This window comes from Chelonia mydas, chromosome 8, assembly GCF_015237465.2.
Source record: "Chelonia mydas isolate rCheMyd1 chromosome 8, rCheMyd1.pri.v2, whole genome shotgun sequence".
NCBI lineage: Eukaryota > Metazoa > Chordata > Testudines > Cheloniidae > Chelonia > Chelonia mydas.
Window position 1 is genome coordinate 94,860,176 of NC_057854.1, and position 27,983 is coordinate 94,888,158.

At 43.0% G+C, this 27,983-nt stretch overlaps 2 protein-coding genes across 9 annotated transcripts; one reads left to right on the forward strand and one right to left on the reverse strand.

Annotated features, from left to right (window-relative positions):
* Positions 1-1,702: 1,702 nt before the first annotated feature.
* CZIB (CXXC motif containing zinc binding protein) lies at positions 1,703-15,570 on the forward strand. Its single transcript, XM_007062179.4, has 8 exons — positions 1,703-2,041; positions 2,133-2,216; positions 3,372-3,428; positions 4,472-4,553; positions 6,552-6,583; positions 7,168-7,245; positions 14,300-14,365; positions 15,319-15,570. Exons 1-8 carry the CDS (start codon positions 2,036-2,038, stop codon positions 15,394-15,396), a joined length of 483 nt encoding a protein of 160 aa, XP_007062241.1. The 5' UTR covers positions 1,703-2,035; the 3' UTR covers positions 15,397-15,570.
* On the reverse strand, positions 12,259-27,952 carry CPT2 (carnitine palmitoyltransferase 2). 8 transcript variants are annotated; one of them, XM_043552679.1, is made up of 6 exons: positions 27,396-27,947; positions 25,578-25,658; positions 25,335-25,441; positions 20,428-21,732; positions 18,345-18,656; positions 12,259-13,638 (listed from the first exon to the last, which is right to left on the reverse strand). In XM_043552679.1, exons 1-6 carry the CDS (start codon positions 27,566-27,568, stop codon positions 13,586-13,588), a joined length of 2,031 nt encoding a protein of 676 aa, XP_043408614.1. In that variant the 5' UTR covers positions 27,569-27,947; the 3' UTR covers positions 12,259-13,585. The 8 variants fall into 8 exon arrangements, with proteins under 8 accessions (XP_043408614.1, XP_043408612.1, XP_043408616.1 ...); XM_043552677.1 differs by lacking the exon at positions 12,259-13,638 and adding an exon at positions 15,705-16,253 and having other exon boundaries at positions 27,396-27,952; XM_043552678.1 differs by lacking the exon at positions 12,259-13,638 and adding an exon at positions 15,994-17,230 and having other exon boundaries at positions 27,396-27,949.
* Positions 27,953-27,983: the final 31 nt, after the last annotated feature.

Consider the following 27,983-nt stretch of genomic DNA (forward strand, 5'->3'; position numbering starts at 1 on the left):
CTTTTAATATTTACAGCTCCAACAACTGAAAGGGTATATAGATACCTTAAAAACATTTAATTTATTTTTACTATAATTCATTCCTTTTTTGTTATATTCAGAAAACAAACACTTTCCCCCTACCATTGCAAAACTGAATCTGTTACTGACCAACATGGTCAATATTAATATTTAACAATTGTCAAATGTAGCAATAGTTTTCCACTCAAATGACTAATTACACCCTCAGTTAAGCTGCTGTACAATTTCCACTGAACTGAAAATATAATTCTACTATAGACCAAGTGTTGTATGTGATTCTCCTCTTTTTACTTCAGAAAACCAATGACAAAGTTGCTCCTAAATACACCAAGGGAACAGAATACAAATAATAGAAACCAAATACACTATAACAACCCACTTTGCTATTACAGTATTTTCCTTTGTTTCTCAGAAGTAAGTTTTATTCTATGAGGAAAAAAGGTAACAGGTAAGTGTAGCAGAACACTGCCATGAAAACAGAGCTTTTTTCCTATTTCCTGTAGGAGGTAGAGCTAGAGTCCTACTTCAGCTTCTGATAGGAAAGAGATCTCTAGACCCAGCAGTGGCTATGCTTTACTTGATCAAATGGAGTAATTAGAACTGGTATTTTAAACTTTTTTTTTTAAAAAGCATTCTAATGCTCTCTGCAGGACCCAAAACCAGCCCTCAAATCTTTAGAAATTTCTTTATGGTTAAGTGTGTTCTATTTGAAGACATACCCTTTCTTGAACATCATCCTACCAAGAAAGAGGAGCCAATCTGGAAACTTACTTCTGTGCATTCTTTAAATACTCCAGAAATTACAGTGTTTAAACCAGAATTCAAACCAAAATCAGAACACTATTTTTCCTCAAATTATTTACAAGATCTCTTAGAAGCAAAGGGATTTGGAAATGTGACCATGTGACCATTATTCAGTTCCCCTGATCTCCCAAATCCATGAGCCCATACAAGTCTCCAGAAAGGAGACGCTAATAATGACTAGAGAGATGCTGAGAGCCCCAATTGATTGCCCGTGGGTGGAGCAATCTCTCCCCTGTAATTCTCCTATGCACACCTTTTTATTTACACTATACCCAGAAACCAGAATTACCTCTAATTTTGAAACTAACTCTACAAAGCAATTTGGGAAGTAATTTGCATGAATACTATCCCATAAAAAGGTACATTGAGTTCATGATGTTCAGGTTCCAATGTATTATTTCTAGCGATCACCCTGTGGGAGAAAAAGGAACCAACCATCTGCTCTGCCCTCGTTACTCTCTTACGGGCGCCACATATGCCCATGCAACCACTTCAAAGTCCCTCCTATCTCCCCACGTTTACCTGGTTAGTTTATGAGCCACAGGGACAAGGAGAGGGAGAGAGCAGCCTGGATGTGGCACCTTAGAGACTAACCAATTTATTTGAGCGTAAGCTTTCATGAGCTACAGCTCACTTCATCGGATGCTGTAGGTCACGAAAGCTTATGCTCAAATAAATTGGTTAGTCGCTAAGGTGCCACAAGTACTCCTTTTCTTTTTGAGAATACAGACTAACATGGCTGCTATTCTGAAACCAGAGCAGCCTGGGTTGGTCCTTAAATACAATGGAGGATGGCGGCCATCATTATTAGGGGCAGCCTCACGGCTATCAGCAGAGTTTAGGGAATTTGCGGCCATCTTAACTGAGGCTTTAGTCCCATCGAAAGTAAGAGATGGCGGCCATCTTGGCTAAGGGCAGCTCCGGCTTCAGTCCTTGTGAAAGGCATGGAATGAGCTGACCATTTTGTCTAAGGGCAACAATTCACGGGAGAGGAGTCGCTTAAAAAAAACAAACCCGCCAACTACCGCGAGAGTGGGTGGCCGGCCTCTCGCGGGAGGGAGCAGGAGTCGGTGAATCTGGTAGCGCCGCTCCCGCCCCCAGGGCGGCACCCTCCCAGCTGCCTGCGCCGCGGGACTTGGGGGCAGCTGCTGAGCCTGTCCGGGCTGCGCCTCCAGCTACAGCCGGACCCGCTGCGCGCCAGGCCCTGAGCATGGGGGTGGGTAAGGGGAGCGCGGCGCTGCCAGCGCCTGGGGAGGGGGTGGCATTGGCTGTAACACTGACTCTGCCCCCCGTCCCCTGCTTTACAGAAGATCGGGCTGCAGCTGAAGGCTACTCTGGAAAATATTACAAACCTCAGACCGGTGGGGGAAGATTTTCGCTGGTACCTGAAGGTATGGCGGGCCAGGGGAGGGTGCAGTGCCGCGCAGCGCCGCGCAGCGTGCCACCCCTTTGCAATGCTGGCCAAAGCGACGTGAAACGCAGTCTACTTTAAAAGCCCCACAAGCCCCAGTAATTCTGTTTTTACAATACAAGCCTGTAGTGCTGGTTAGAACACAGTGCAAAATATCATGCAATAAAAATGATATAAAACTATGAGACTGAGAACCAGAGGTCTGGATGGGACCTCGAGAGGTCCTGTAGTCTCCCCACCGCTGATGAAACTTAGAATGACTTGTGTAAATGTGCATCAGCAGGGGGACCTCTCAGACCTGCATTTCTATGATTACCAGTTGCATGGTTTTGTATCACAGGCTTTTTTTGCATGATATTTTGCATTCCATTCTACAGTGGTATTGCAGGTTTCCATTACACAGATTATTGGTATCTAATGGAATCCTGCAATGCAAACCACTGTAGAATGGTTTCTGTACTATGATCATCATTGTGGTATTTCATTGCCATCTAAGATGTAATTTTGCCAGTATCCAATTGGTTATATGCACAATGTTAGTGGTATAATGGCACATTTCAAGCATGGTTCATTTTGTAATCTAAATAAAAGTAAGAAGAATATATTTGATCCGAAAGTTGTGCAGGTTGTTTTTGTTTGTTTGTTTTGTTAAATTTAAGCACTTTCTCGAAGTTGAGTAACAGTTTGATCTTTTAATATAAACATACATACATCTGTTACGATGAAGAAAAATCATAGGTATTCCTCAGTCCATATAATAGCCATCACCCTCTCTCTTGTGGTTATGATTTTAATTAAGTATAATTGGTGGAAAACTAGCTTGGTTGACAAACTGATGGATGTATTATTCCTAGCTTTATTTATTGGCTCCTGCATGTAATCTGTTTCCTTTCTACCTAAGATTCCTTGGAACAGATCCTCAGCTTGTGTAAATTGTCATCGCTCACATGAAGCTAATGGAGCTATGAAAATGGACCCCAGTTGAGGTTCTGGCCCCCCAGTCTTTAGGGGCAGCTATCCCATGACCTTTCAACTACAAAAGGGTTAAACTTAAGTCTAAGAATGGCTTGAGCTATTTTATTGATCAGCTTACTAACAACTTTAAGATTCTTTGGTGTATGTTTTTCTTTTCCAGATGAAATGTGGGAACTGCGGTGAGATTTCTGAAAAATGGCAATACCTGCAATTAATGGTAAGCTGTCGAACTGCAACGTGTGCATTAAAAACAAAGAAACCAAAAAATGCAGTGCATATTATGTAGAATTGACTTTAATGGAAATGGGGGATATGCTAGTTTAAATGCTGTATAAAGCAGCCTTTGAATAATTATCTACATCGGGGGTGCTGTCAGACTTTGTTTGCAAAGTATTTTGAGATCCTTTAATGAAATGTGCTATAAGAATGGTTGGTGACAGTGCTTACTATTTTAAGTCTTTCTTGAAAAGCCTCCCCTCATTAAAGCCAGTAAGTTTCCACAGCCAAGAAAATGGATTTGAAGTGGTATTACAATAGGGTTTTGCCAGTAGTACATTTCCTCTTTGCTAATGATAAAACAACTTTTATGGAAGTTTAGATAACCTGAGGGGGGGAAGGAGAATAATGATAATAAATTAATTTATGCAAGGTACTGGTGTTATTTATAGCATTTCTGTCATGCACATCACTATATCTGACTGCCTTATGACATTAATGAATTCAAATAGAGAAGTGTTATCCCCACTTTACAGATGGGGAAACTGAGGCAGAGAGGTGACGTGATTTGCCCAAAGTAACACAGGAAGTCTGTGGTCTCGTTTGGTATTAGAACCTCGGACTCTCATCCTGAACCACAAGACCATTCTTCTTCTGTCCTTGCAGGCCCCAGTCCTGCAACTTGTTGCATGTAGGGACAATAGTGTGCAGTATCAGGGCTCTAATAACACTGGTTGAAGGTTAAATAAATATCCTATGGAATGGATAGAATGTGTCTGTATTGTCAAGAGACATTCTATACATAATTTATTATTTAAAATTTAGAATATAATGTACATTATTCCTTGATAACCATAGTATTGTGAATTATAAATATTCCTTGTCCCGAAAGAAACCTGTCTTCCCTTTACAATGTATAAAATCATTGTTAGTTTGCCATTGTCCTTGTAAAAACTACTTTGTCGCTACAGAGGTTTTTGGCTGCTCAATTAAAACATGAAAAAAACTGACACAAAGTGATGGCTCCATTTGTAATTTTTTTAGGACAGTGTTCCTCTAAAGGGAGGCAGAGGGAGTGCCACTATGGTGCAGAAATGCAAGCTGTGCTCCAGAGAGAATTCCATTGGTAGGCTCTTTCACATGATTTAAGGGATTCTGTCATCTTGATTTTTTTTAAACTAATTTACAAAAACATTCTAAAAGAGCATCTTTTAAACAGTATGTCCTGAATTTCTGTTATAAGTAGCTTTTTAACAGTGGTTTTTAGGGTCTACTTTCCCCTGCACCAATATGTTTGTCCTCATGTTTGTGCATGAGACAGGAAATGCAGCTGACCATGAACAAAAGAATGAGACTGACTACACATGCAGATACAAAAAGTGTGTAAACACTGGAACAATAAAGACAATTAATTTGTGCCAACTTTAGTTTTATTAACGGTGGGTGCTAAAACAATAGTATGTTCAAATTTTTCCAACAGAAACATGATTCTGAAGTTAATGGTGTCCCTTTTAAAATGCTTGCTTTTCTTCTATAAAGTTATTTGGAAACAAATTACTGTACTTTGTAGCACTACGTTTGAGTGTACATTTAAGATGTTAACCTTTTTGGGAAAAAATGGGATGCCAATTATTTTTAAGAGAAGAATGAAAAGTAACAGAAGTAGCCCAGAGTTTCCTGGGTAATTTCTGTACTTGCTAGACATTTTTTCTTTCAGTTATCAAACTTTGTCTTTTTGTTATTATTGTAGGGATTCACAGAGCAGAGAAGACTGATAGTCCATCTAGTCAGTGTCTGACCAGTGGTGGATGGTTCTTAAGGAAAGCCCCCCATAATGTCCATAAATAATCAGTATCTTACTATGGAAAGGAAAGTTGTTGGGTTTTTTTCTGCCCCGCAGTTGGTGATCATTTACTCCCCATCATAACTATTTACAGCCATTGTAACTCTGGCCTACAGCTGTTCTTATTTGTATGAGTGTTTTTAACCCTTTTTAGATTGTATTAATTTATTTGCCTCAGTATTATCCTATAGCAGAGAATTAAACTGATTGATTATCTATTACATTAATATATATTTCCATTTATCTTTTTAAAGCCTTTTTGCCTTTCACTTTCATTGTGTGGCCTCTCATACTTGTATTATGGGGGAAGGGTAAAAAGGAACACCTGAGTCATTCTTTATTATATTTTCTGTGCCCTTTGTCTTCCCAACCAAAATATCCCATTCATTGTCTCTTAATCACTTAACTGTTTTCACAAAAATAAGGACTAATCCTGAGACCCTTATACTTGCACAAGTATACTTACTGACTTCAATGGAACTAATTTTAGGAATAAGAATTTCTGGATTGGGCCCCAAAAATCTAAAAGCCTGTCTGGTATTTGGAAAATTAAGAGCATCCACACAAGTGTCTGTGTCAAGTGTTCATTTTCCTCTCAAGATATTAGAAACTAGTTTCATGCAAGGAGCTGCCAGCTGTTTGCATTGGCCTGGTTCTTGGGATGTTAATATAAAGTTCTGCCCATTTCATAGCCATCCCACATTAGATTTTTTTCCCCCCTGGGATTGAGCTGCGATGTTGTAAAGCTATATCCATGTAAATACTTACTGCAGTAACATGAAGGAAAAGAGAAACTGGTATTAAAAATGTGTCTGATATGAAAGGCACTTCCTGTGGAATAAATACAACAGTGATAAGCTACTTAAAATACAGGAAGGTATTTACAAGGTCTGTGCTGCAGTGACTATCCCCCAAATCTACATTTATGGGAATTAGACACAAGTAATGGAATCCTGTGGGCTCAATCCTGTAAGTAATTCGCACTCAACCCTCCCATTGACTTTGGAAGATCTGTATGAGCAACAATTGTATGGTTGGAGCCTTAAAGCCATGTTACAAGAGTATGCAATGCTTTTTCTTCCTTAAGAGGAAAACAAAATAGCAAAACAGGAGATGAAATTCTTGGTAGCCATGGCAAAAACAGGGTCTTAGATTTTGATGGACTCCCCAGAAATGTTGGCCTTTTTTTGAATAAACAGTGTTTGGAGGGAGGGCTCTTGGGTTTGTGTTAAGGGCTGGAAAATTGGCAGGTTTTTTTTATTCTACCCCATTCTCTTTTAGATATCTTAAGAGACACAATCAAGCCTTATAATGTAAGTTTATTTTCTCTATGATATTGCAAATGTAAGTGAAATAAGCGTCAGTAATGTGATGTTAGTTTATCACAAGGCTTCCCAATTTTTGCTATCATGTTCTTCCCAGAAGTACAGGGGAAAAAATATCCAGGTATCACCTGATAGAGAAACACCGCAAACGGGATGCTGGATGCTACAAAAGTGAAGCTGTGCATTTGGGAAAGTATATTTTAAATAATGTGGACAACGACAGCCAATTAATATCTTGCTTTGCCCCTTCTGCTTCACTCAAATATCAAATCATCTGTTTAAATATTTCACAGTCAACATCAGGCACTGATGTCACATTCTAAGCAAATATGTACTAGTTTTACCCTGGTCTCGGAGAGCCTACCTTTGAAGGGCTCAGAGACTTCCCCAGACCAGTCTCTAAGTTAAAGAAATTCTGGTTAGTTATTAACCATGTCAAATACTTCAAAGTGTTTGGTCCAGAGTTTGGTCATGCTGCTTCTAAAAATTTTACTACATTTTATGCCTAGACTAAAAGGTGTTATTTCCCTTTCATTAGGTAAAAACTAAATGCTATTCTGACTCAATCCTAGGCTGAAGACAGTGAGAAGTTTAAGACAGTAGTGGAGTTTGAGTGCCGAGGTCTTGAGCCAGTTGATTTTCAACCACAGGCAAGTTCTTATTAATGATTTATTTGACAGCTCTTAGGTGTCTTTCTGCTGAACTCTAGATTGATGCAGCACCCTCTCTTTTGAGAACTGCACTGCTCATTTTGGAACAATCTGTGACTCTCCAATAGTCTCCCCTCTCTGCAGTTGTCTTTCTTACCTCATCCTACTCACCTAATTAAAGTTACTCACTCTTTGGAGCTGTGCCCCCCGAAATACCTTGTAAGTCCCAGAGCACTGAAGATGTGAATTCATTTGGTGGATCTTTAGAGTAGGGCAATAGGAGGAGGAGAGGGGTCCTAAAGCAGTCACATCTTGGATGGCCTAATTAGGGGTCACTGGTGGGAAGAAGAGGTCTGGGTGGGCTACTGTACAGGGTATAGAGAGTTAACAAGCCTGATTTTTGGACACTGTTCAGTATTTGACTGCTGTGCTCAACCAAACTCTGAAGTTCATCCATCTCTACAAACATAGACGTGTATCCACAACAAAATGAGACTGAAAGGCAGAGCAAGACTTGCTGAAGGCATCAATAGTCTCTGTTGCAAAACACAGCTGAAGATACTGAGTTAAAGGGTCTCTCTGAGCTGTAAACCGAGACAGCTAAGAGAGGTTCAGAAGGGATAGCTATGGATTTTGCTTGGCGGTAGTGAGACTTGGTGACTGGTGTGTTTGGTCCATCTGTGGGTTTGTCTGGCTGTTTGTCCTCTGTGTACAGGCTGTGTAGCTGGGCCATGGGCCCCTGAGTAAGTAGCTGGAACAGGTCTGTTTGGTGTCTTGGTGAGATGGTGTGGTTCTGACCCTTGGAACGTTGATCAGCCCAGTTGCTTGAAGTTTGAATTGGTTAATTGCTCCCTGATGGGGAGGGGCCGAGCTGAGCTAAGCAGAGAGATTTCGGTAATGAGTCACTTGCTAGCAATGTTGAGAGCGACAAACTAAGGCAACTAACAGAAAAGTTTCAGAGGGAGCTGTGGGGGCGGGGGGAGAAGAGCTTTCCTTCCAGGTTCAGCTCTTTGTGCAATTTCAAGACAGCCAGTGATGTAACAGTGGTGGTGACCTGCAACAGATATACCATGTTTTCTTTCCTGCCTGAAGCCAGAAGGGACTCACTGTGCACAAAGTGCAAGTTGATGGCTATATTGGAAGAAATGATTCTTCAACTGGAAGGGCAAGTGGAGCTGCTACTGAGAATCAAAGAAGCTGATGAATTCCTAGACAGAGAGATTTGGGAAATATGAGTACCCCAGGTTCAAGGGAGAAAGAAGCTGACCACCAAGAAATTGGGGAAAGAAGTTGGAAAAGAGGCTTGGCAGCTCATAAGAGGCAAGGTGGCCATTCTACATGACTGGAGACAGACGAGGATGGGCAGGCTGTGGCACCACAGAGAAATGGACTGGAAGGAGTTCCACACAACTACTGCTTAAAAAACTGACCTGGTTTAGAAGGGAAGTAAAGGCAACCACAGGAAAAAATATTTAACAAATGGAAGAAAGGGGAAGTTGATAGTAACTAATATAAATCAAACTAGGAATTGTTGACAATTGATAAGGGATGCAGAGTGACACAAGGAGAAAATTGTAGCTAGGAGACTGAAGGACAATAAGGAGTTTAGGTATATTAGGGACAAAAAGAATACTAACCATGACATTGGTCCCTTACTAGATGGAAATGGTAGAATTATCAGTAATAATGCAAAAAAGACACAAGTGTTCAATAAATATTTCTATTCTGTATGGGGGGGAACAGATATAATATATGATGATGATAACTCTTTCCATTCCACTAGTATCTCAGGAGGATGTGAAATAACAGCTACTAAAGTTAGACTTTTTAAAACAGCAGGTCCAGATAATGTGACTCCAAGAGTTTTAAAAGAGCTGGCTAACGTGCTTGTGGGATGGTTAATGTTGGTTTTTGCAATAAGTCTTGGAAAACTGGGCAAGATCCAGAAGACTGGAAGAAAGCTTAATGTTGTACCGATATTTCAAAAGGTTAAATAGAATGATCTGAATAATTGTAGGCCTGTCAATCTGATATGGTTCCCGGATAAGCTAATGGAGCAGCTGATGCAGGACTCTATTAATAAAGAATTAAAGGAGGGTAATATAACAAATGGCGATTTGAGTTTATGGAAAATAGATCCTGTCAAACTAATTTGATATCTTTTTTATAATGAGATTACAAGTTTGGTTCATAATGGTACTAGTGTTGATGCAATATACTTGGACAGACTCCTGTAAGGTGTTTGACTTGGTACCCCACAACATTTTGAGAACTAGAACAGAAAATTAACATGGCACATAGTTAGTTTTTAATCCATTTAATAACAGATAGGTCACACAATGTAATTGTAAATGGGGAATCATGATTGAGCAGGTGTTTCTAGTGGGGTACCATAGGGATTGGTTCTTGGCCCTGTGCTATTTAACAATTTTCAGTGGCCTAGGAGAAAACAAAATCATCACTGATAAAGTTTGCAGATGACCCAAAAATGGTGTAAATAATGAAAAAGACAGGTCACTGATACAGATTGATCAGGATCACTTGGTAAACTGGGCACAAGCAAACAGTATGCTTTTTAATATGGTTTAAATGTTATATGCCTAAGAACAAAGAATGTAGGCCATATTTGCAGGATGGGGGACTCTATCTTGGGAAGCAGTGATTCTGAAAAAGATTTGGGGATCAGCTGTGGTCAGAAGGTCTAATGTGCTCTTTGAATGCACAAAAGAGGAATCTCAAGTAGATGTAGAGAGGTTATTTTACTATTTTTGGTACTGATGCAAGCCCTGCTGGAATACTGTGTCCAGTTCTGGTGTCCATAGTTCAAGAAGGATGTTGATAAATTGGAGAGGGTTCAGAAAAGAGTCACAGGAATGAATAAAGGATTGGGAAACATGCCTTTTTATTTAGACTCCAAGAATTCAATCTGTTTAGCTTAACCTTCACTTTGAGGGGTGACTTGATCTATAACTACCTACATGGGGAATAAATATTTGATAATTGGCTCTTCAATCTAGCAGAGAAAAGTATAACATAGTCCAAAGGCTTGGAAGTTGAAGCTAGATAAATTCAGAGTGGAAACAAAGCATACATTTTTAAGTGATGGTAATTAACTGTTGGAACAATTTACGAAGGGTTGTGGTAGATTTTTCCATCACTGATCATTTTAAAATAATTGTATTGTTTTCTAAAATATATGCTCTAGGAATTATTTTGGGGAAGTTTGATAGTATGTATTATACAGGTCAAAGTAGATGGTCATAATGGTCCCTTCAGGCCTTGGAATCTACAGTTCTCCTTCTGCTGTCAGCTGTTGGTTTGCTTGTGTCTGGTCATGGTCTACATAAGCTAACTCCCTGCTATATATAACATATTATTCCAGTAGGATTAGGAGTAAATTGCGTAGACTGACTAATAAAAACTTGTGCTTTATCCTTCCTGCAGACTGCAGTGACGTACTAAATTTATTATTGTTCTGGGTCATTTTCTAATATGTGGGAGGGGAAAATTCAAGTCTGAGTTCTGTTATAAACAGCAATGCAATAGAATAGGTCATAAAAATGTAAAATTATTTTTAATAAATTAATTAAAACTTACTGAAGTTAATGAGGATTGTTATTTCCATTGATATTTGTCTGTCTCCCCATACAGTCACCAGAATTCTCACTACAGTCTTAAAGGGGAAAATACCCTATAGGTCCCTCCGTGACAAAAAGAAAATCTTTCCCCTTGGAAAATCCCAGGGATGTATTGTTTTGTTTTTTACCAAGTGGGGAAAAATCCCCTCCCCCCGCAGAAGTATTATCCTCCAGCTGAAAAATAGATGCATCTTTACAAAGTTTCTTTTCATCCAACTGTAGCTCCCTTGCTTTGTGACAGAAATGACACTTTATAGTGGTAAGCAGAATAACTGCATGATGATTCACTATGTTGAAAAGTTGGGTGATAAGAATTCCTGTTTTGTTTGTAAGGTGTGTTCTAAGCTTCAGCTACTGTTGCTCCTTAGCCAGTCAGCAGAGGGCAGACAAGTCACTTAATTACTCAGCGCCGTTTAGCAGAGATTAAATTAGAGTATCAACTGTGATGCCACAAACTGTAAGGCATCCTGTGGGTATTCTGTGCCAAAACATTAAAAATTCTGTACACAATATTTTAAAATTCTGCAAGTTATATTTGTCAATAAATAAATGCAGAGGCTCCAGCGTGACGGGGGGGGGGCATAAGGCACTGGCTGCACGAAGGTGAGAGATCACCCTGCAGCTCCCCCACTCCCAGGACACGGACTCCGTGGTGAGGCTGCACCTGACCCTAACACAGCACAAGGCATGGGCCTGCCCCAGAAACACCCTGGGGCCCTGCGCCAGGGGCAGGCAGGCTCAACCAGGCAGGAGCCAAGTGTGGAGGGATGGTGGTGTGGAGTGAGAGGATTCTGTGTGGGACAATCTGGGTGCAGGCAGCTTTGGGTGGGGGGGGGGGGGGTCTAGATGTGGATGGACCTGGAAGCACAGAGGTTTGTTGGGGGGGGGTTTCCAGGTGCAGGGGTAATGGGACTCTGCAGGGGCTTCCAGGTGAAGAGGGTTGGGGCTCAGCGGAGGGTCTGGGTGTGCGGGTTTCGGGGGGGGGGGGTCTGGGTGCTGGGGGAGTGAGGCTTGGTGGCGTGGGGGCCTACGTGCAGCTAGTTGGAAGTCAGTGGCATGGGGGTCTGGATGTGGGGGTTTGGGGTGCTGGGGCTCTTCAGGATGGGGGTTTGAGTGCAGGGAGTTCAGTGGGGGGTGGTCTGGGTACAGGGCTGGGGGTCCAGAGGAAGGGGGTCTGGGTGCAGGGGAGCTCCAGAGGCAGGGGTTGAGGTTCAGTGGGGTGGGGTTTGGGTATGGAGGGCTAGGGGGGTTCTGGATGTACTGGGTGAGGCTTGGCAGGGGTGTCTGGGTATGGGAGGTCCAGATACACAGGGGTTAGGTGGATGGGGGAGCAGCTCCCTGTATAGTAATCTCTCCCCCCACAGCTGAGGAGCGATGGGGGCAGGAAGCAGGGGAGGATTCTGAGCTTCCTGCAGCTGGGGGAGGTTCCTGGGGGAGGGTCTGACACAGTCCCAGGCACTGCGTGCAGGGGAAGAGGAAGTCCTGTCCTCTCCTGCCTCCAGCACAGCCGGGACTAGCATGGCTGGGGTGTCCACAGCCCTAGGGTGATTTATCTCTCCGCCGGCTGCTCCAGGTGCCTTAAACTATGTATGTGTACTGAAAGGGAGTGGTGCATGACTGCTCTTGCAGCTTCCCTTGCTTCCCTGTCAGAAAGTCATTTTTATGCAGGGAAGCGAAGAAATCTGTGGGGCACATGAATTCCGTGCATGCACATTGGCGCAGAATTCCCTCAGGAGTAAATTCTGCTGGAATTACAGCAGCCTGTCACATGGTTTGATGTTCCATGGATCTCTGTTAAATGTGTACTGGGTAATGTTGGCTCTGCATCCCTTCCACTTTCATTCTTTGCTCTGTTGCAGTTCTGTAGTGTGGCCGGTGGAGATGCATCTTCTCTTTGTACTGCTTTCTTCTCCCTGCCCCCCCCCCCCCCCCCCGGGGCTTGTGATTCTGCTCATGTAAAGGCTGCGTACGTCTGATCTAAATGCACCACTCCCATTGACATTTGTCACGCATTGTGGGATGTGTATGACTAAATTCTTAGTTTTCGCAGATCCCAAAACACTTTAAAATTTATGTCCAGAGAGCACATTCCTTGTACACTGAATCTTCTCATAGATGCTAGTGGGGATTTATGTCTACAAGGAATCGAAAAGCAGGTCCCATATGCGTTTGTTTGCAAAACCAGGAAAGAGTTCTCCTTATACCCTAGCCAGTTGTTTGTTTACTTGGTTAAAAATAAAAAGAATCCAAGTAGCTCACAGGAAGGCTTCTTACATTGACCATCCTTTAATTTGTGTCGTTGTTCTTAAATTCTTGAGGAATTTTGTTGACCAACAAAACATTAATCTGTAATTTAAATACCAATTTTTTTTTTAACCCCAACTGTGAACTCTAAAATGTGAGCATATTCTGTACCTTCTTTGGAAATGCATCCATTGCTTTATGTGCTGGATCCCAGAACTGCAGCCACCTTGGCTGATCTCTTTATTCCCTAGTAATTTCCTTTAGTGTCATTGTTTGGGGAGGAGGAGTGGCGAGACTGCCTGAGCAGTGGCAACACCACGCTCATCCATTCACCCGTGGAGACTTAAGTGTCGTTATCTCAGGTCAGTTTCTGCTAGAAAGGGTAGGTTATGCAGACAAAGAACAGTGCAGATCTCAATCTGAAATTGTGCTGCTTGGATGAAGTAATCTGGTTACAGTTAAAATCTAGCTGATTCTCCTCCTCGTGGTAGTTTGCTTGACTCCTCCATACCTAAATGAACTACACGGGGTGATGATAGTTACAAACACTTGGCCCCTTTTGCCAGAGATGTCTGGGTTCTCATGCTGTTTAAACCAAAACTGAAGACTTGTCTTTTTTCCTCTCTTGCTTTCCATTGTTATCTTGCTATTAAACTGGAGTACACTGTTTCTAAAATGCCTTGAAATATCTTGGTGACAATTTTAATCTAATGCATTCACTGCTAACAGACATACTGGATACACTTAGAAACCTGTGAAGCATAGAGATTTTTTTGGGAAAAATCAATTTGCAGGAAAAACAGGTGTGTTCTGGAAAACTGATGTTTCCTTGCTTTACAATATTACTTGTATAATTTTAGTAATGTTCCTATAGCTAGTGGATACAACCACACTAAAGCCATTTTATCCTTTGGAATCGAACACATGTAAAAATAAAACTTGGGCTTGAACAGTCAGGCTTAAACTCTCCTTGATTATTAAACAGAGGGTCATACCCTAAATTGAAACCATAGGTCACATAATAGTTTGGCCACTCTTTATACCCACTTGTAAGACAGCTAGCTCCACTAAAATAAATACTTGTACGGGATAACCTTGTTTGTTGAACTATTTTAAACATATTTAACTTATTACAACTCATACCTAAGTTTATTTTAATTCTTCTTTTGTAGGCTGGGTTTGCTGCTGAAGGTGCAGAGTCGGGCACACCTTTTAGTGAAATAAACTTGCTGGAAAAGGTACAACTTATTTTTCCTCAATCACCCATTTAAAGTATGGCTTTCTGTGCTTTAGAGGGGTGTGCGTGCACAAATCTTAAGTGGAGGAGGAAACAACCTTCAAACATGAGTGCTCAGCATTAGTGTGCACCTCGGGGTGCTTATTTGGAAGTGTCTAAGCATGGACATCTTCAGTATTTTGAATAGTCATGGTATAATTGCAGCTTGCTCTTGAAAAAATGTGGGGGACCCCCAAATCATGGACTCTTGATCAACTGGGAGATTTTTATTATGGGGGCACTGGTTTTCTTTTGCTCTGAAACTATTGGGGCAACTCCTGAGAACTCTTCCAGGTGTTGAATAGTGATGTGCAGTCTCCTTTGAAGCTCAGCATAAGACTCTTTGGGCCTGTGTGCACAGAGACTTAGGGCACAGCAGGCTGGGTGTGAACTACAGATACTAGGCAGGCATGCACATCCTGCTACTGCACACTAAAAATTCCATAGTGCATTTTGACCTATTGCTGTGTCAAACACAATGTCTCCATGTAGACAAGCCCATAAATGCTCCAGATCTTCATTGGCCATGAGCAAATCTCTCAAGCTCAGTTCCTCTCTTTGGTATTCCACATGACAGGAAGATTGGCTTGTCTGACTCACCAGAATAGGTACTGTAAATAATCCTTTCACTCCCCATGGTTGCTGGCTTGTCTGTTACTGGCTACAGTCTTCAGACACAGAAAATCTGATTCCTTAAAGCTAAAACTACTAAGAAGCTTGACGCTAATTTAATTTGTTCGGTGTTCACTTCTGTTGGACATAAAACTGGACAGGTTAAGGGCATAAACACTTCCTGCAGAAAGTGCGGAACTGAAATTTGGAATGCTGATAAGGTTAATGGATATTCCAATTTGTGATTTTAAATACTACCCCATTCTGTTTTGTATTAATGCTGTAAAATTTGAATTCCTACAGGACTGGAATGACTATGATGAAAAAATAAAGGAGTCTGTTGGAATCTATGAAGTTACCCATAAGTTTATAAAATGCTAAAACTGCTTTTAATAAAATCTTGACACCTTGGCTAAGTAATGGGCTGTAGCTATTATAGAAGTTCCTCTAGAGTGACTTTCTGCATGGCTGTACTTCAAAAATCAAATGTTATATCAGCTGGGTTGTACTTGCTGTCCCAGGACTGACTAATAAAGTCATTTTCCACCAGTCTGATTGGTTGTGTTCAAGTAGTTCACTCAGATGAGCTCAGGACAGCCAAACCTAATAGTGGAAGGCCTTGCTGTATTTCTTGACTAACACATTGGCCCTTTGGAGACTGAGATTTCACAACGTATACTAGTAATTTTCTTCAGGGTTAAAGACAATATGGAAGGATTTATCATTGGCAAAATACCCTATTAAATAACTTTCAGTCTTGATCATCAGCATATTAGGTAATTGCAGCTGTTCGGGCTTGAAGCCAGAAGTGCATCCTTGTAATAGTTTCCTGCTAGTTCAAGTAAACCTGCTGTTACCTTCTGAGTAATAACCATTTCCTATTACGTGACTTGTCATTTAACATTTGAAATACAACTTAATGTTTGTAATTTACATTTATGTATAACTACCTTCTGAAAACCAAATGATCTTTACATAGTCAATTTTTTACCCCACTCAGCATGCAGATATTTTCCCTCTTGAATAGAGCTGACATCTTCATTTAAAGGAAACAGCCAAGTACTTCAGAAGTTTTGAATTTATTAATACCTTACCCCACTCGTAAAAATCCCTCATCTTCCCCTGTCTGTTCTGTAAGGTTTTTCCCCAAAACCCAAATGTACTCTTCAGCCCCAGGAAATAATCATTCACTAAAGTCTCAATAGCAAAGTAAGTGCAGAACATGATGTAGTAGCAGCCTGCAGAGGGATAAAAAGCCCTGCTACGTATTGATCGATAGGAGTCTGGTCAGTGGCATGCAAGCTGATTTTTAGTGGCTTTTAGTGGTTCCAGCCGCCAACCCCACTCAGCCCATTGCCGGCCTGGATGGACAGAACCCCGGGCCAGCAGCAGGCTGAGCAGGGCCAGTGACTGGGACCCGGGCTGGCGGACTGAGCGGCTCAGCGTGCTGCCGGTCTGGGGTTCCATCTGCCGGCCCCGCTCAGCTGGGGTCCTGGCCACCAGCCCTGCTCACCCCGCTGCCAGTCTAGGGGCCCCTGTAAATGTAAAATTTATTCCTGGCATGCAAAACCTTAAATTAATTGAAGACTTGGCATGCCACTTCTCAAAGGTTCCTGACCCGTCCTAGCACCATGCAACTGGTATATACCATCTGCCAACATGTTAAGTTTTGGTACTGGTCACACAGCTGTGAAATGGACAAAACCATCAGTTTCACTTGTAGTGCTATTTTGAAAAGCTGGCAGCAGAGAAAGGAACCACTGCTATTTAACGAGGAAGAAAATTGTCTTTTGCGCATTCAAAATAGACAGGGGATGGGGTTGAGGCACAGAGATACTTTCCCTTTTAGAGCAGCCACAAACTTTTTTCTTTAATATGCTGAAGCTAATGCAAAAGATAGAGCCCCAAAGCAAGAGCCAGTGACAGTACTGTTAAGAATCTCAGCAGTTGACAGGATGGGGCACTCCTAGAGGGCCAAGGTTCTTATGTCTTTTGTATGAACTCTGCTGCATTGGGTGTCACATCAGATTCTTGGCATCAAAAGTTACAAGATATTGAATAAATCTAGCAGATGTTGCTGCTGTCCTTCAGGAAATTCTACTGTGCCTATTGGAAAGCTCCTTGAATGTCTCCCACCTCAAGCCCAATACCTTAGCAAATAGGCTGAAAGGTTCCAACAGATACTCCTGGTGCCATGCAAGAAGTCTGGAGAGTTCTAGAGGAGGTAGGAAATAGTCATTAAGGAGAATGTCTGATGATGATTCCTTCTCCACAGTAGGAGAGAGAGATTTGGGAAAGAAAAGCAGCACTAGCCTATGGAGAAGCTAATGAGAAATGATTTTTCTGTATTAAAGATACAGGCTTATGCAAGGGAACATAAAACAGATTATAGGGCAGATTTACAAACAGAAAAACTTTATAAATTGTCAACTATTTCTATCTAAAAAGTATATGCATTTGACTGTATTCCTCTATCAGCCTCTGTATGCTTATTTTAAAAGTATAAACTCTTCACACCAGGAACTCTCAAATCCCTAATCCTGAGATACTACTAAAACATTTTTTCAACCATGTCATAGGTAGCTTTATTTAAACATTATTTTCCAACCAATTCCTTAACAGTTTGAAGATTTAACACATGATTATGGTTTTCGGTATTGTTAGTCTTACATTTTCAAGTTTTCATTTAAATCAATCATTACATTGGAAATAGTTCCAACATAAGAGGTACAGTTAGACACTGATTCAAATTTAAAAAGAAAAATAAAGATGACAGATCTAGTAAGTGAGCATATCATATGTGCAGGATTTACAATTGGTCATTGTATTTAATTTTAAATACAACTTTTGTAGATGTTACAACATTGTTCAAATGTAGTTTCTCATTCCCACTGTAAACATGAACACTTGTAGATCTTAACTGCTCAAGTTTAATCAGTACAGTACTAAAGTTCCTTTCTAGAAATGAATATTTAATACCTCGTATATTTTAAGAACATTTTATAATCCATTACATACCAGTTCATAATATCAGAATTAAGTATTTCCTAAATATCACATGCAGGAGGAGCCTGCACTTAATTTCTTTATATGGCTAAGATTTTCAGAAGCTGCCTAACTCCCATGGAAATTCAATCCAAGTTGGTCACTTAACTCTTGTCGGCTCCTTTGAAAATCCCAGTCAAAATGCTTAGTAAACTAGCACTAGCAACATTCTTCCACATTCAGCCACACATGATCAGAAGTGACCTTGATCCAAACATTTTATATTGTGCATTAAAAAAAAAAAGTATCCCAGCCCTGTTGTGCCTAACTATTGATATGCTTACCTTCTAAAACATGAAAAATATCTTCCAGTGACTTATGCACACACTGGAGGAATTCGTGCACATTCCTGGCTGGGTAAGAGGAAGTATTGCAGCCAATCCAATCATCATGCACGCCATAGGCTACACCAAAGCCATCCGGCACCACTGGAGCAAATCCTCCCATATTCACAGCTGCGCTGCTCAATGTGCTTGTGGACAGAATGTTGTGATTAAGCTGAGCATACGCTTGGTCCTGGTAGACGTCAGGTAATGGGATACCTTTTGATGCTGCCAAATAACGCAAACTAAACAAATGCCGGTCAAATCCTTGACCTGTTAAAATAAGAACATAAGAATGTCCATGATGGATCAGACCAATGGTTCATTTAGGCCAGTATCCTGTCTGCCGACAGTGGCCAATGCCAGATGCTTCAGAGGGAATGAACAAAACAGAGCAATTATCAAGTGTATCCATTTTTGAGAGCTCATTCTTAATTGCTTAAAAAGCAATTATCAAGTGATCCATCCCATCATCCACTCCCTGCTTCTGGCAGTCAGAGGGTTAGGGACACCCAGAGCATGGAGTTGTGTCCCTAACCATCTTGGCTAAATAGCAAGTGATGGATCCATCATCCATGAACTTATCTAATTCTTTTTTGAACCCAGTTATACTTTTGGTCTTCACTACATCCCGGGCAATGAGTTTCACAGGTTGACTGTGCGTTGTGTGAAGAAGTACTTCCTTATATTTGTTTTTAAACCTGCTGCCTCTTAATTTAATTGGGTTTGTATGTTATGTGGAGGAGTAAATAATGCTTCCCTTTTCACTTTCTCCACACAATCCATGATTTTATAGACCTCTATTATATCCCCCCTTAGTCATCTCTTTTCTAAGCTGAACGGTCCCATTCTTTTTAATCTCCGCTCATATGGAAGCTGTTCCATATCCCTAATCATTTTTGTTGCCCTTCTTGGCACCCTTTCCAATTCTAATATATCTTTTTTGAGATGGGGTGACCAGAACTGCACTCAGTAGTCATGGTATGGGCATACCATGGATTTATATAGTGGCATTAAAATACAAGATACTACAGAAATCACTCCTTTTTCTACAGAAAATAGTTATTTTACACACTAAATATCACACCCCTTCAAAGCCACAAAACTTACATGAGTTTTTCTATAGCAGCTTTCTTACAAGTTATGGTAATATGCTTTACAGAAGGAAATTGCAATGCATTTTTAGCGCATCCATTCTCTGGGACAGGAACTCTGTTTTACCCATTTATGTAGCAGCTACTATAATGGGGCCATGATCTCTGGGACAGATAGGCACTACTGCAATATTAATAAAAATGGTTTTTAACAATAGTTAAGTTAAATGGAGAAGATGAAAATATGAGGTTTGAAAAAGGAATAAGTGTTTTCATATTACTTTTAAAAGAGTCTGAGGTAGGGTGTTCCAAATGGCAGGAACTACGGAGGAAAAGGCTATTGAACCAACAGTAAAGAGATAAGAAAATCGGACAAGGCCCTGTAGGCTACGTATTTTACTAAAAATCTAGAAGAAATTAGCAAGCTCTAATTCTGACATTTTAAAATGTAATAGGGTCAGGTCAGATAGAGCCACTTGGGAAAATTTATCACTGGTGCAGCAGAAGGAACCAAGGCCAGTTTGCACAGTGGCCTCAGTACCACCTGCAGGCAGATACATGAAGCAACCCAAAATCCTGCTTTGTGTTGCACTCTCCGGGGCATCAGCTAGTTGCTTCAGATAGCTGCCACGTGTGGGCTAGTATAACAGTAATTTATCTAAAGGATGGGAAAAGTCTTGATGTGCGAGGGCCTGAAGCAAATAAGGGGAACTCAAACACACTCCCTTCTTAAGAAGAATGTCACAAGAACAATATATTTTTTAACCTGGAAAGCACTGCTATTATTTGGCATTCTACAAAGTTTGATGAACACAGGACCTTCAGCAAGATTAAATTACGCTTAGTGAGACTTCTGTAAAAGTTTAGCATTAATGAGCAACTAAGCTGATGAGACTCATTTTGTGAAGCAATGTGAATGTTTATCACCATGACCTGACATTCACACTTACCCATAGCAGCTTCTTTTGTCAATTGGCCGTGATACTTTGAGCACTCAGCAATCATCTGCTGAAGCTCCTCTGTGCTGTGTTTGGAAGGTTGCCTGACGAAAGCTTCCGTGCACTTCTTCGTATAGATGGAGGCAGGACGGATGGTCTCTGTGCGACCGTGTTTGAAAGCTGCAGTACTGCAAGACTCGTACGTGGCAACAGTCTGGCCATACTGCCGAAGGAAAGCCATCTGGAAAGAAAGCTGAGCCACAGCATCAGGACTTACCTTCTTCTGCTTTAAAAACTCCTTGCCTCCTTTCTTAAACTGAATAAAATCAAGAGTCAAGGTTTCCATAGTGGCATCAAAGTTCTGTTTGGCTTTAGTAATTCCTGCTTTTAAGGCATCGTTCAACTTAAAGCTGAGTTTCTGCACAGCACTGGAAGAGTCAACTGCAGCAGGTTGAGATTGTGGGGTGACAGCTGGCTTCTGGGTGCTGTCTTTAAACACTTCGTTCTGAAATCTTAACACAGCCACACCATCTCCCCAGGAATGTTCAAAATGAATGGCCGCATTGCCATCTTTGGTTAGGATAAGGTTAAAGGATTTGTCATACCAGCGATTAATACCATCTCCATGTAACATGGTGTGGGACAAGTGCACAAGATCTTTAATGGGGAAGTCATCTAAACATAGACAGAAGACAGCAGAATCCACTTTTTGGAGGACTTCCTCATTACCATTATCAAGAAGCTTCTGTCTCAGTAGTGCCCATATATCTCGGTTTTCACTGGGTAAATATGCAAGAGGGAAGGCTGGGGCTGCGCTGTTGTCACTAAGTATGTATTTCAGGTGTGCTTGTATTTCGGAAGGCTTCACTATATTCCCATCTCTATCAATGACATCAAATACATAAAAATTCCCATTTCTGAGCACCAGCAAGTGCTTTGCTTTTTCATCTGTAAAAAGCTCGTCTCGACTGAGCTTAGGCAATCGTGTGGAATTGAAAAGCCGGAAGTACTGAGACATATCTAAGGGGTATGCATTGACCATGTAGGCACCAAACCATGAGAGAGATGAAGGCACAAATCGGATGAGTCTCCTAAAGGTTTGAGTGTCACTTTTGTCTGGATTGAGGTGAAAAACCTCTGGCTCTAGATAGCCAGCCCTGAGGGTCTTCAAAAAACGCATAGCAGAAACAGTCATGTTAGTTGCTCGTGTGAGCTGATCATTATATTCAGCTTTTGGGTCAGGGTTGAAGGACATAAATGGGTTAAAATTCAAAACAACAGATTCACGTGAACTTAGATACATATCAAACCAGGGACCTAAAAATGGAGAGTTGAAAAATAGATTAATACAGGTAAAATTGGCTAATTGTGAAAGCACTGTTTAGAACCATCTATATTACAAGTCAAAGTCATTCGGTACAGACCTCCATTATCTGTATTTAATTACAATCCATGGACTGGGGTACATTAGGGCAACATATTCCCACCAAATCAGAAATGGACCTCCCACTGATGTCAGTGGGAGCTTTGCACCAAGATCTAGAGTGCAGCATAGCCTTTAGGTTGCATCACTCAGTGGGAAAACATGCTCACCTTTGAGACCAGCATTACTTCTGTCCCATTTCCCTTCCTTTCTCCTGTCCCATTTCCCTTCCTTTCTCATCCTCCTTTCTCTATTTCTCACTTTCTTCTGCCTGTGTCTTCTGTTCTTCCCTTCTGAATTCCTTCCCTGCAGCAATCCCTAATTCCCACTGGGGACTCAGTAAAACCACACTCATTTTCAGCTGTGACCTAAATCAGAATTTGAAGTCCACATCTCCAGAGGTGAAAGACTAGCTAGCATACAAGTAGGGTTTTATAACCCACTCCTCACCATGGTATATAAGCCTCTTAACTCATTCTTCCTCCTCATAAGAGTAATTATATTTTGTTATATTTATGGAAACAAAAAAAATGAACAGGACTTGAAAGTAAGGGGGGAAAAAGGGCCGGTTGTAGCTGCAGCACATAATTTAAAAAGGCACAATCCATTTACACAATAATGCTCAAGAAAACCAGTTAATGATAATAATCTGCCACATTTCCCCTCAACATTAAGCTTAGGTGGGCTATCTGCCAGGGAAATACAGGATGTAACTGGGAGACTGGATGGCAATAACGAGTGAAAGTCATTACTATCAAAAGGCTGATCAAGCTGGCCTATGCGAGAAGTTGGTGGTTCTCAGTGCAATTCAAATACATGTCTGGTAAACTGCCACCATTGGCACGCTTACTGGTAGCCTCAGCAAAGAGCAAGGATTGAAGCACAATGGCAGGACAGTATGGGGAGAAGATTACACTGCTGCTGCTTGTGCTGTACTGGATATATTCTCTCAGTCTCCATTGCTGTACACCCAGCATCTGCCTCCCACGAACACTATAATCATTTACATTTGAAAGCCATTGGAAGTAACATGAATAAAAAAAAAAAATTCACTAACCTAAAAGCTATATGCTTTCTCTTGCTTTTCTTTCCCTCTTTTCTTTCTCTCTCTGTCTGAGTTTCATCTCTTTCTTTTTGTCTTACGTTCTCTCTCTCTCTCTCTCCTTTTCTTTATTCTGGTCTTCCTCTTTCTGAGTCTTTCCTTTTCTTGTTCTTTAAAACAATAATGCTCTGCATTTTTTTAAGGCTGGGGGAGTGTCTTCTTCCATCCCCCACTGTTCAGTCATCTTTCCCAACTTTTCTGAGAATTCAGTTTTCCAAGCAAACACCTTCAAACAGATTCATGACTGTAACTAGACTTGGATTAGTTTTCTTAGAGAGGTTACTAGCAGGGGTTAGAGCAGGGGGTCAGCAACCAGCAGCATCCGTGCCAAAGGGGGCACGCAAGCTGATTTTTAGTGGCACTCTGCTGCCAGCCGGGGTCCTGGCCGCCATCTGGCAGGGCCAGCGGAGGGAACCCCAGACTGGCAGCGGACCGAGTGGCTCAGCGCGCTGCCAGTCTGGGGTTTCGTCTGCTGCCCGTGCTGCCGGTCTGGCGTCCCGGCCGCCGGCCCCGCTCAGCCCGCTGCTGGCCCGGGTTCCGTCCATCCAGACCGGCAGCAGGATGAGTGGGTCCAGTGGCCGGGACCCCAGACTGGCAGCGCCGGCGACAGACAGAACCACAGGCCAGCTGAGCCGCTCAGCCCGCTGCCAGTCTGGGGTTCCGTCAGGGGGCCCCTGTAAATGTAAAATTTATTACTGGCACACGAAACCTTAAATTAATGAAGACTTGGCACACCACTTCTCAAAGGTTGCCGACCCCTGCTTTAGAGGCATGGAGGAGTCTAAACACTGGAATATACTTGTATTTATATTTTTAATTACTATTGTAAAAATAAAACAGTAAATATTTTTCACTACTGTTTTTCCAATATCCCTCAATCTCCTACAGCAGGAGGACCTTTCTTCTCCAGCAGGAGAAAACATCCAGGGCATAAGATCTTCCTACACAGATACCAACATGTCCTGCACTTGAGCAAGATGCTCCATGCTTAAGGATATTTTGATATAAGGATCCCATATTAACCTTAACTAATTCCCCTTACACATTGGCACTACAGCAGGGGTGGGCAAACTACGTGCCGGATCCAGCCCATCAGGACTTTGGATCCCTCCTATGGGATTGCCAGCCAGGCGTCGCTCCCAGAAGCGGCTGGCACCACATCCCTGCAGCGCTTGGGGGAGCGGGGGGCAGAGGGCTCCACACGCTGCCCTCGCCTGCAGGCACTGCCCCCCGCAGCTCCCATTGGCCGGGAACAGAGCTTCGGGGAAGGTACTCGCAGGCGAGGGCAGCACACAAAGCTCTCTGCCTCTGCCCCCCCAGGGGCCGCAGGGACAAGGTGCTGGCTGCTTCTGGGAGCGGCGCGGGGCTAGGGCAGGCAGGGAGCCCACACCCCTAACCCCTCCTACACCCCAAATCCCTGCCCTGAGCCCCCTGCTGCACCCCTCCTGCACCCCAACCCCCTGCCCTGAGCCCCTCCCACACTCCGCACCCCTCCCTGCACCCCAATCCCCTTCCCTGAGCCCCCTGCTACACTCTGCACCCTCTCCTGCACCCCAACCCCCTGCCCTGAGCCCCCTGCTACACTCTGCACCCTCTCCTGCACCCCAACCCCCTGCCCTGAGCCCCCTCCGCTGCCCCCCACCCCTCCCGCACCCCAACCCCCTGCCCCCTCCTGCACCCCAACCCCCTGCCCTTAGCCCCCTCCCGCACCCCCCACCCCTCCCACACCCCAACCCCCTCCCCCTGCCCTACATTCATGGCCCTGCATGCAATTTCCCCACCCAGATGTGGCCCTCAGGCCAAGAAGTTTGCCCACCCCTGCACTACAGCATACATAGCATTGTATCAGAGTGGACTGTAGTACAAAATGATACTGTATACCACTGAGCAAATGTTTTTTTCACCAATGTGTTCTGATTATATGCACAGAAACAAATCTTTTGCTCACTTTAATAAAAATCTGTATACTAAAAGAGTGTTGTGGCAGGCCCTCCATCTTTGATTTTGATAGAACCGTTGTTCTTCCTATACTACGCTTTTTTTTACTACTATATTTTGCTAGTGTACTGGTTTAAGTTACTTTCTTCCAAATGAAAACGTCTTTGAGGAAATCTTGCTGTGGTTGATATTTCTGTTAGGTGACAATGAGAGATCCTAAAGTATTTGGTATATTAAAGATAACATTTTGTGAAGTGCCCTCTTTTTTCCATCAGAGACAGTCTTCTAATTAGCTCAGACATTGTCAAATGGAGTTTTCACATCTTGTTCTGAGTGTAAACAATAATAAGGAGCTTAAACTTTAATCTATTATTCACGGCATTATGAGCTGACTGTCATCAAGCAAGTCTCTCTTCAAAATGAGTCTTTTCTTCATCCCACTGTAAACCTTCCTACCTGAGATGTAACTAGTACGTTTGTTCTGCTTGTCTTGAGCAACCAGCTGCTCATGCAATTCTCTTCCAATTCCATGTTCAAAGCTGCAAGCAAGTTCTTCAGTTTTCCTAAAACAATCAATCAGACAGTCAAAATGCTGTCACCAGGCATTTTTTAAAAAAGATACATCTTCTAATATGTAGGAGTTGGAGTGGAAGATTTGATGTACACTGAAGCATTGTTTGGTTTTCTGTGTATCCATACCTGAACTGATCATCATCTAGGAGAGGCTTTTGGGCATTCAGGTACCTCCTAACAGTATCTTCTAGTTTGGGAATTGGCAACCTGAAGGGGTGAGAAAAAAAGCAAACTAAAATGTTCTTGCTAAAGCTCTGACAGTAAAGATTCTTAAAATACCATATTGTTTGTAAGTTAATTCCTATGCTCTTTTTATAATTAAGCATGACAGAAAAACAGGAACTTGTTTTACAAGTAGCCAACTCACAGATCATCTTCCATAATTTTATATACTGCTAGGCATAGAATGTCTTCTGTATTTTGATTCCTTGTGGAAATTCTAACAAATTTCTTTCCAACACTCATCTTAGCCTAAACATGAAAGCTGTTTTCCCCTAGTTACAGGGCAAGCTATTTTACCTTTTAATGAGATTAATACTTTTTAACGTTTGTGTGTATATCTCCTTGACACACAGTTTGATTTTTGTTGTTTTTACTGCCATATTTCTATTTTTTTTTAAAAATGCGTCTTTGTCCCCTGTTGCTCTGTGAAAGAGCCACACAAACAAATGGGGAAACTAACTACAGTATAATGAAACAATGAAGTTAACTACACAGAAAGTGCTGTCCAGTGCATAAAGTAAACAAATTGGGGGGAAAAAAGGAAATTTATTTTCTCTAATCCCTTTCCTTTGTAATAATCATAGGTGTTACTTAAACAATGGTAGATAAGAGATTTGAGACAGGTTATAATTAGATTATAATTTTTAAACTGGCAGTATACACTTGAATACTACTAGCAAAGATCAAAGTCACTTCCCTCTGTTAGCAATAATAACCTTTCACCTATATAATATACTGTAGCCCATCCCAAAGACAATGTACCCTTCTTGGTCTTGTGCACTTTCAGCACATACCAAACCTCATTCATTAGGGGTGTAGCGAGCAATCTGAAACCAATACATACTGACTGGTCTGTTGACCCCACCACCTGCTGTGTACTGGTAGTTTCCCAAAGTAGACCTGACTTAGTAGCGTGCTATTAAGGCTTCACCATGAGTCATAAAACCTGTTGTTCACCATAAGAAAGCTGGCCCCAGCAATTAAGCTGTGTATTTAATCACCCATAGCACAGGGCTGCCCACTCTGCATTAGAGCAGGGTTGTTGTTTCTTTGTTTTTACAGGCTGCATTTCCTCTCTGAGGTGGAAGAATGTTGCTGCCTTTAAAGCCCACAGTCACCATTTCTGAAACGTAGAGACATGGGACTCCCTTACCAGGGGAAAGGGACTGACCTAGACAAAGGAGAAAATGGACACAACATGCCAGCAATCATAGGAGAAAGGGGCTCCCTTAGCTGGGCAGGGGAAAGGAGATGGGGGTTTTCTTAGCAGAGGGAAATGCAGTTGGAGGGGTAGCAGAGAGGGAGCAGTTTCTGGGGGCTCAGAAGGATGCCTAGGACTCCCTTACCTAGTATGGGGGACTCAAAAGGGGTCGGGTAGGGGGTCCCAGAGAGGAGTGGCTCGAAGGGTGATGAGGGGGCGCTCAGAGGAAGGACCCAGGGTGGTTGTGGGGCTCAAAGGAAGATGGGGAGGTGTCTGTGGCACAGGGGTCCCTGGGGTAGCAGTGAGAGGCTCAGAAGGGGGCAAGGTCTCTAGCGTGGGGATCCCTAGGCTGGTGGTGAGGCACTCAGAAGGGAGCAAGGTCTCTGGTGCGAGGATCCCCGGGCACTGAAAGGGGGACCAGAGGGTAAGTGGGAGCTCTGATGCGGGGGTCCCCGGCTCGAGGGGCTCAGAGGGGTGCCGGGCGCTCTGGCTCGGGGGAGAGAGGGCAGCGGCCGCCTTACCTGGGCAGGCTTTTCTGGAAGTGCATGGTGGGCACGATGCTGAGGTGCAGGTACTGGGAGGAGTCGGCGCTGCTGTAGCCCCTCCGCAGCCCGGGGACCGCCGGAGTGCCCAGGGCCTTAGTCCCCCTCAGGCCGGAGGCAGGGGAGAGCAGCAGCAGCCGCCGGGTCGCCATGATTTCCAAGCCGAGCCTCAGTCACTGCGACCCCGCCCGCTCCCGGTGCTCAGTAGCCGCCTTCCGGGCCGCAGCGCCTGCCCGCATCCGCCGCTGCCGGAGGCCAAAGGCCGCCCTGGGGCGTGGGCTCGTCCCCCTCCGTGCGCCGCCCTGGCGCCGCTGGCGGGCTGAGCCCCTCCCTGAGGAGATCTACGCGGTGCGGGGAGCTTTGCACCCCCTCCCGGCTCGCTGCAAGGGGTCCCGCCTCCTTCCAGTGCAGGGAGCGGGGGTCCTTCTCCCGGCTGTGGCCGGGCTTTCCTCCACCCTGTGGGGCCTGCGCCCGGTGTAATCTGCCCCCTGCTGTAGGGGGCGGCTGCCTCTAGCACCGGGCATGCGACACGCTGCCCCTCTCGGAGTTTTGTGGCTTGTGGCCTCC

What these genes read in the sequence shown, in the direction of transcription:
- CZIB (XM_007062179.4), top strand. An exon ending in GGCAATACCTGCAATTAATG is followed by an intron (nt 3,429 to 4,471) that starts GTAAGCTGTCGA and finishes TAATTTTTTTAG; the next exon opens with GACAGTGTTCCTCTAAAGGG. An exon ending in ACACAATCAAGCCTTATAAT is followed by an intron (nt 6,584 to 7,167) that starts GTAAGTTTATTT and finishes ACTCAATCCTAG; the next exon opens with GCTGAAGACAGTGAGAAGTT.
- CPT2 (XM_043552677.1), bottom strand. Translation starts at nt 27,568, where the DNA reads ATGGCGACCCGGCGGCTGCTGCTGCTCTCCCCTGCCTCCGGCCTGAGG. An exon ending in TTCCAGAAAAGCCTGCCCAG is followed by an intron (nt 25,659 to 27,395) that starts GTAAGGCGGCCG and finishes TCACCCCTTCAG; the next exon opens with GTTGCCAATTCCCAAACTAG. An exon ending in TATTTTTCATGTTTTAGAAG is followed by an intron (nt 16,254 to 18,344) that starts GTAAGCATATCA and finishes ATCCCTCTGCAG; the next exon opens with GCTGCTACTACATCATGTTC.